The sequence below is a fragment of the Vanacampus margaritifer genome, chromosome 15, assembly GCF_051991255.1.
Source record: "Vanacampus margaritifer isolate UIUO_Vmar chromosome 15, RoL_Vmar_1.0, whole genome shotgun sequence".
Lineage (NCBI taxonomy): Eukaryota > Metazoa > Chordata > Actinopteri > Syngnathiformes > Syngnathidae > Vanacampus > Vanacampus margaritifer.
In genome coordinates this window covers 3085001-3094109 of record NC_135446.1, presented here as the reverse complement: position 1 = coordinate 3094109, position 9109 = coordinate 3085001, and the positions used below count along the sequence as shown (strand labels likewise).

At 42.3% G+C, this 9109-nt stretch overlaps 1 protein-coding gene across 5 annotated transcripts in view; it reads left to right on the top strand.

The window, feature by feature from the left end:
* Positions 1-4856: 4856 nt before the first annotated feature.
* Positions 4857-9109, top strand: part of impdh1b (IMP (inosine 5'-monophosphate) dehydrogenase 1b) — a 27039-nt gene continuing 22786 nt past the window's right edge. The window contains exons 1-3 of one of the 5 annotated variants that reach the window (XM_077544004.1): positions 4862-5107; positions 7436-7534; positions 7642-7710. In XM_077544004.1, the coding sequence (XP_077400130.1) occupies positions 7437-7534; positions 7642-7710 (167 nt within the window). In that variant the 5' untranslated portion in view covers positions 4862-5107; position 7436. Of the gene's footprint in view, positions 5108-7435; positions 7535-7638; positions 7711-9109 lie in introns of all 5 variants that reach the window. The other 4 variants (XM_077544003.1, XR_013288312.1, XM_077544002.1 and 1 more) reach the window with 4 other exon arrangements.

The window sequence follows — 9109 nt, the reverse complement described above, 5'->3', positions numbered from 1 at the left end:
AATGATATCCAATGGGGGGGAAAATGCACACAAAAAAAATCACTCAACAGCGCCAGCTAGGCATGCAGTACCCTCCATGGTAATGATGGTCAGTTGTATGTATTGAAGTGGGCGTTGAAAGTGGGACTTGGTTCAATGTTCAATGTCAGTCCCATTGAGAATGAATGGGGAAAAATGTATATTTAACGTTAAATTGTACCAATACTGTAAGTAATATGGAATCAGACGATAAATACCCCGGAAGGCGTGAATTTTTGAACCAAGTTGAAATTTGAACGGTGTAAATCGATGTATTATGTGGGAGTTAAAAAGTGAGGAGTATAAGTGAAGAGAATAAAATGCTATAAGAACTAGACTAAGTGCAATTTCTGCAGAAATTGCATGGGAATACTGAAAGCTGAATGCTTATGAAAAGTGAAAGTACCCTACATTCATTTAGATGGAAAACTGGAACGAATGATATCCGATGGAAAAATTCAATATTGCATTTATACGTGTGTGAGTTGGATTCAAACCCAGGTACACTGATTATCTGCCCTTTCCCTTAACCGCTAGACCACTTTATCCACAGAAGAATCTGTGACATTATATGCAATTGCAGTAATTATATCAGTATATACGCGTTGAATTTGAATTTTGACTATAGAACAGATAATATAGAAATAAAACGTAATAATGATGAATGACATTAAAAGTAATAGATGTGAAGACTTGCCCAAGCTGTGTTCAAACACAGATCCTCCGTAACATTTCCTAACGGAGTCCTAACAAGTTCCTAACCAAGTCTTAACAGTTCAAACGGGTTCCTAACTAAGTCCTAAAAATTCCTAACGGTGTCCTAACATCTTCCTAACAACCGGGCAAAATGGGGCAAAAGAGCGAATGTCTCAATGTACACTCTGATTGGTGGTGGAAGCTGGAAATCTAGTCAACACACCGCCTACGCTAAGGATAATTTCAAAATAAAGCGTAACACATAATACATTGACACCAATGTAACATTGCAAATACCCTTAATACCCTTAGTGGGCTTTTACTACGAAGTCGGCCTGCGTGGCGGCGTGACTGCTAGCTTGTTTTCCGGTTTCGACGTGTTAGCTTACATATCGAAGTTTTTATTGAAAATACAAATTTTCTACCAAAATTTTCACAATGCCACCCCGAAAGCATATTTAATCGCTAATTTAGGACGCTAAGAAACCGCTTGTTAATGAAGAAGGTATATTAAAATCACCAACTGAGGGGTGTAGTTAATCCATAACTTTTTGCGTGTCCAATAAACCAACTGGTGAGATGAGAAATGAACAGAGTTTCCTGCGCAGGATAATTCTTAAAGGAGATCTCCTGTTGCACCACTGAATCAAACTCCGACAAGTTCTGATCAACAATGCACACCCTCCTCTCGAAGGGCCAGCCTTTTATTACAATTCAGTCTCCAAGCAGAATATCTCTCCCTTCATGAATGAGCAAATGTGTTATACAGTTGAAGGACATGTCAAACAATAGAACTCTTAGTGCAGTTGCAGCTGTCTTCGTCTCTAGCCAAAATATGTATATTTTCAAGGCACTTTTCATATTCTTCTTCATAACAAAATCTCACTTTATCATTTGACCCAAAAGCACCAATGACCGTGACTAATGGAAAAGCAAAACAAGTTCTGTTCAAGACCACAATGTACGTGTACAAAATAAAACAAGAAATTCTGGACCAATCAGTGTATAGCAAAATCAAGGGCGAAAATATGTTTTCGTACAAAGTGATGAGAAGGAACTTTTCTAGATAAAATAATATGGTCCCAGCTTTAACCCAGAACATACGAGGTCAACATCATGTGCCCTGCTCAGGACACAAGACACTTTGACAAACTTAAAATGAAGAATTAAATGTTCATGATCAGTAACAATAATCGATATATGAAAATAGGTATTAAAATGTTATAATATCCTTCATTAATTACGCCATCATTGTATTATACGGCACAAGTTTCCGAAGTTAGTGGCTAAGCAGCTAGTGTTAGCATTAGTGCCTGGCTGGTACGGTGGCCCTGAAGTGCAAAAAAGGGCTGGCAACAGTAATGAGTGACAGCTGTTACCTGTCTTTCTTTCCTTCTTTTTCTATATTCTGGACCAGCCTTAAATTGCACTTTGAGGTTTTTTTTCTTATTATATATAAAAAAAAAGATAAATAGAACATTGTCTTCATTTATTTTATAAACACTTTTGCCAATTAAAAAACGTCATTATAGTAATAGTGTGTGTGTGTGTGTGCTATTTTATACATGGACCATGTATAAAATAAAAATGTATCTGCCTCATATTGTACTTAAAGTTGTGTTCCTAAATACTAAAAACCCATATTAGACATTTTGAGTTGATTTTTTTTATTGGCAAAAAAGACAAAGTACTGATTCTTTTTTTTAGCTGATTCGAAAACGATCCAATCCATGACTCAAATTTGTGATCCGATCCAAACCGTGACTTTTGTGATCCGTTGCACCACGAGTAAAATCCTCCTCCCGCTAGTGGGACATGCCTGGAACACCTCTCCAGTTGAGGCGTCCAGGAGGCATCCGAACCAGATGCCCGAGCAACCTCAACTGGCTCTTCTCCACGAGGAGGATAGCAGCTCGACCCTGAGTCCCTCCCGGATGACCAAGCTTCTCACCCGATCTCTAAGAGAGAGCAGGAATATCATTTCGGCCGCATGTATCCGGGATCTTGTTATTTTGGTCACGACCCACAGCTTGTGGGTCGGAACGTCGGAACGTAGATCGACCGGTAAATCGAGAGATTCGCCTTTTGGCTCAGCTCCTTCTTCACCACCACAGACCGATACAGAGTCCGTATCACTGCAGACGCTGCACCGATCCGCCTGGCGATCTCCCGCTTCCTCCTGCCCTCACTCGTGAAAAAGACCCCAAGATACTTGAACTCCTCCACTTGGGGCAGGATCTCATCCCCGACCCGTAGAGCATTCCACCCTTTTCCGAATGAGGACCATGGTCTCGGATTTGGAGGTGCAGATCCTCATCCCAACCGCTTTACACTCGGCTGCAAACCGCTCCAGTGACGGTTGGAGATCACGGCTTGATGAAGCCAACAGCACCACCTCGTCTGCAAAAAGCAGAGATGCTATACTGAGGCCACCAAACCGGACCCACTCAACGCTTCGGCTGCGGCTAGAAATTCTGTCCATAAAAGCTATGAACAGAATCAGTGACAAAGGGCAACCTTGGCGGAGACTTACTGCCGACAATGCAGACCAAACTCTGACAACGGTCATACAGGGACCAAACAGCCTGTATCAGGGGGCTCGGTACCCCGTACTCCCGAAACACCCCCCACAGGACTACTCGTGGGGAACACGTCAAACACCTTCTCCAAATCCACAAAACACATGTAGACCGGTTGAGCGAACTCCCATGCACCCTCGAGAACCCTGCCCAGGGTGTAAATCTGGTTCACTGTTCCACGAGCGGGACGAAAACCACACTGCTCCTTCTGAATCTGAGATTTGACTTCCCGATGGACCCTCCTCTCCAGCACCCCTGAATAGACCTTACCAGGAGGCTGAGGAGTGTGATCCCTCTATATTTGGAACACACACTCCGCTGGGGACCACCACTGTCCCTGATGTCCATGCGATGTTGTAGAGGCGTGCCAACCACAACAGCCCCACAACATCCAGAGCCTTTAGGAACTCCGGGCAGATCTCATCCTCCCCGGGGCCTTGCCACCGAGGAGCTTTCCATCCACCCCAGTGACTTTGAACCCAGAGATAGGAGAGCCCACCTCAGAGTCCCCAGACTCTGCTTCCTCAAAGGAAGACGTGTTGGTGGAATCGAGGAGGACTTCGAAGTATTCTCCCCACCGACTCACGACGTCCCGAGTTGAGTTCAGCAGCACCCCATCTCCACTATACACAGTCTTAAAGGTGCACTGCTTTCCTCTCCTGAGTTGCCAGGTGGTGGACCAGAATTTCCTCTAAGTCATTTTCTATGGCCTCACTGAACTCCTTCCATGTCCGAGTTTTAGCCTCAGCGACCGCTGAAGCTGCATTCCGCTTAGCCAGCCGGTACCTGTCAGCTGCCTCCAGAGTCCCACAGGCCAAAAAGGCCTAATATGACTCCATCCATCCATTCATTTTCTTAACCCACACTGGCACGGGCAGAACATGCAAACTCCACCCAGGAAGGCCAAAGCCTGGACTCGATTTCACGTCCTCTGCACTGGGAGGCGGACGTGCTAACCAGTCAACCACCGTGCCACCCCCTAATATGACTCATTCTTCACAATGAACACAATTACACAATTAAATGCTCTTCCACCTGTTGCCCTACATTCAACAGACCAATAGCTTTTTGTCCCACTAAACAGGGACAGATTTCATTCAAAGTAAGTAATTGAGATGAGATCATCGTTTGCTTCAGTATATGTGACATTTTTGGTGCTGTGTCATAAGAATCTTCTCATGTAAATGTGTGCCTTGGCTCAATAAATTTGACAAAGTATAAAGTGGTTAGTAAGTGCATTCAAAAAAAAATGTACAGGTGCTAATTTTTATTTAATTGTATGTTTGTTTATGTGAATTCACGTAATTCATTTTAAAACATTTTACATTTCACATTTTAATGTAATTCTTGTAAAAGTGGTAATGTCTGGAGTTGAGGTCACTTGACCAGTGAGTCCGTCCACGTAACAACACTCAAAAAGAAAAGAAAAAAAGCGTTTCTTTCTTTCTCGACTCAATCACACAAACACATACATACAAATACGGTTTCCCAGGCGGAGAAGCGAACCTACGCCAACCTGTTACATTAGCAGGTGGAACCCGCAACTTTCCACGTGTACGCATGTGAAACTCAACCCCGTGACGTCACAAGTGAGCGGTGTGGCTCGTAGCTGCAGCATCAGCACGCGTGGAATTAAACACGCCTCCACAAGAAAAGAGGATGTAACAGGCTCGAGGCGACGGTTGCTACATTTTCAACAACCCCTCACCGTGGCACAGAGCAGCGGCAAACACTCCAGTTTTGCCGTCCTTTTTATTTTGGAACTCACTTTTTGGAGCCACGGGCGACGTGTCCGCCCTCATTTCTTCTTCGAGGTAAACTCACGCCGACATTAGCACGCCTGTTAGCATCCTCGCTCCACACGCTCCACATTTCACCCCCAAGCCGGTAGATCGCCTTTCATCTTTGAGTTAATACAAAGTGATCCGGCGATCGGGACCATGTTAAATGAAAACGCTTAGCATCCCCCCCAAAAAGTTAAAGAAATACAAATACAAACATGGGTGAGTTGACACTAGACAGTGGACGTGGACATGGACATGCGCACATCCGAGCAAGAAGAGTGGCATTTTGCTAATGCTAATCGCTAACTCTGGCTCCATCCTTATCGGTGCGTGCACTGACAAAAAAAGTTGCTCTGCGTGCACTTGTTACACATGCATTGATAGTTGTTTGTACGAATACAATCTTGTAATTTAAAAAGTCACATTTGGTGTTAAAAATTTTAATGCACTGCTGGCTTTTACACTGCGATGTACTTACTGTATGTTTATTATTTAAATCTATGTGATCGCTTAAAATGCTTATGCATATTTTCCCATGTCAATTAACTTAATGCAATATCTGTTTGTTATAACTGCTTTACACCCTCGTCAGCAAGTATTAACGTTCTTAATGTGTCCTAAGCATCACCCTCCACGCTCGTTACATTACGATTCACCTTTGCGCCTCTGAGCACCGAACTCGTTTAGAAACTACACTCAATACCGTCGCCTCCCTCATGCATGAAGTTAATTAGTTCCAGCGAAAGTCAAATGCTATCGTATATGAGGCAAACTGTGCTTCATTTCCCTTTCTTTAATCCTCTGGTCAAAACGTATTTGCTCTATGTATGACATCATCTAGAAGAAAGTAGTGTGGGCGCTTGGTTCTTGACAGACATTTCTGCTTGTTTATTATCAACTTACTGCCTGCCTCAAGATGTTTCTACGGCTGCCCAAACATTTCTCTAAAGGGTATAGTGGGAGGACTTGTTCTGTAATCAATGTTGCACCTTATGCTGCATTTGTGGACGGTGGGAAGTCGTCAGACTTTGCCGACCTCCTTCCAACAAGGAAAAATGCACTGGAACACCCCTTTCAACTGGGAGATCCGAGTTACGAAGTCAGCTTCGACCTGATGTCATTCGACAGTGGCGACTTCCACTGAGATACAGACATACAGAAGATAAATGGAAAAAGATTCTAAACATATTGATCTATCTTGATTTATTATTACATTAATTTAGTTTCGCTAGCTGTGGCTAGTTTCGAAATAACTTGACAGAACAACTTATTTGGTGAAATGTATGAAATGCTTTGACGATAACATTTATTAGAGCGACCAGATTTTCAAAATTAAAAACCAGGACACTACAGTTTTGCTGAAAATCAAATATACCATAAATTCTCCCCAGGAACTATTTATAACAAATTTAATGACTAGTCAGTCTGCTTGTGTTGATACATTAGATAATGCTGAACGCTATCTAGGTTGACAGTTCAACAGCTGTAATTAACACACTCACCATTATCCAATCTCTTTTGCTCAGTCCTGGCAGCTATTGTTAGATGGCTGTGCCGTTTACCTTTGCGCCAGTGTTGGGTCTGACCGGCGACTGCATCATAAGGTCACTAAGACTACATTTGGTTCTTATACACGAAAGCAGGAAGTAGTCCTACTTGCTTGCTAGTGATTTAACAGTTCAACTCCTTTTTAATTGGTTTATTGTATGAATCGCTATGACAACTGTGTGATTGACATGCACATGGCCCAAATAATTGGCTTGTTGAATAGAAAACAACAACAACAAAACAAGACAACAGGAGCAGTGGTGCTGACAAAATCCGCGGCACCCGGGACACTAAGGCTCAAAACCGGAACCCTCCTAGGTAAACCAGAACAACAAATAATTCATTGGAATCAGCCATCTTTGTTGTTTACATTGGCCTCAAACACTTTGAGGTCAACACTGCGACAATCCGACTGGGATAATTCCAACTTCCCGCCTTCCTCAAATGCAGCAGCAGCATTACACCTGGTTGGCTGGCTTGGACAGAAATTTAGATTTGGCCAATCAGAAGCTGGAAGAAAGTAGTCAAGGCAAATGGTGTAATATCAGTACCACAGGCAGACATCATGGAAAATTATCACTAATAAAGAAACAAGCGCTATTTTGATATCTTCATGGAAGATGATAAAATTTCAGATCATTATGATGGGTTATCTTGGAATTATGTAGCCAACCAGGAGCCGGAACAAAGTAGCAGAAGGAAAAGTCACACTAACCTGATTACATAGAACAAAATAAAATACAAAACATAAAAAAACGCCAATGTAGTGAATCATCTTTATTTTTACTTAATGTCTTTCTTCCTTTCCAGCATGGCAGATTACTTAATCAGTGGCGGCACGGGTTACGTCCCAGAGGATGGACTCTCGGCGCAGCAGCTCTTCTCTATCGGCGATGGCCTCACATACAAGTAAGACATTAACCCCTCCCCAGCCCACCTCAATTTGGAAAGGCACACGCTTACACGTGTGTCGTCACTTAGCGCTTTGTAATGGCCAACACATTCTGAACCAGCAGATGTGACCAACACTCGGACGGTCAAACGGCTGAAGAGCTATGCTCTAAAGGAGATGGGTTGACTTACAAGTGAGTAGAACAAGTCAGTTTGAAACTGTGTACGAAATTATCAGATTGTCCTGATTAAAAAAAAAAAAAAAATCCTTGAGGTTAATCACACTGTGAAGATACGCTGGTTTTAGGCTATCTGGAATCATTAGTCATTGGATGAACAATAGCTTCACAGTGGAACCTCTGAAGCCGAAACAAATTAGGCGTTTATGCTATCAGTATTCTGGAGTTCTGAACACGCCAGTGTATAGAGCTAAACTTGGCTCCTCAGTACAACCAATCATATCAATTACATAGATTTAATTTAATGAAGTTGGTGCTCAGTAAAAAAAACAGACTAATTCAAGAGCTAGTTCTGTTTACTTTAATAATTGCAAAGAGGAAAAGTGTTATGACAGGAAATGGAACCAATTCGCTAAATACAGTAGACGCAAACAAACATTATGTAACAAGTCATGGACTAGCATATAACGGCTAGTTTGGGAATGAGACAAGAAAAACAAGCTTTTTCTCATTACCTCAAATTTATGTCTTGTCTGGTATCTACCCCCAAAATTGGTACTTTTGCTTTATTTTAGTTTGATTACCTGGATCTTACTTTTCGTTATTTACTGTGGGGGAAAATGAGATTTGAAAGGAAATTTTGGAGAATCCACTGTGCTTTTCATTCCCTCACTTCCTCTTGATACTTGGCTAACCTCTAGTTATAGCATCCTGCTGTCAAATACGTAAAATGTACAAGTCACATTTTACAACATAACACGGCAAATCCTTGCAATTATTCCCCAAAATAACCGTCATAACTGACTGACTGTGTATGTTAACGTTTTATTGATTGGTTGATTTTTAAGGACACGTTCCCCATTAGCTATTTAATGGCGCACATCACGGCCTCTTCTAAGGCTGCTCACATGACGGTCCCAATTCAAATCATGTGAAGGGCAGGAGAGAACTGAGGAAGAGTGCTTCCAGAAAGTGCGTGACAGCAACGAGGCGTCAAATTCCAGCCGTCCCAGTCCAAAGTTTATTAGAAAGAGTAGCCGCTGCTGTTGTATAACCTCAAAATGGAGGCTTGTGTCCCGAAATGGCCTCCTGGAGAAAGCCCACTCAACGACCTCTAGACTGAAAATCCCTTGACGTGCCATAAATCCCAATATTTGTTCGTTAGAGGCCTATATGGATATGACTAACTACTGGCTTCTTGGCTCCATGATACCGCACTGTGAATTTTTAGGTTTTTATAGACTTGTTGTTGGTCCACACATTGCGCCGTGAATTCCGAAAATAGGCAAAAATGTTTTAAGTTTGAGGGTAGAATGGGCAGTAGCTGCCAAAATATAGACTACTTTGCCACTATATTATCCAGTCTGGAAGCGATTTTTTTAACTCAAACAAGCATATATGTATGGAGGGTGAC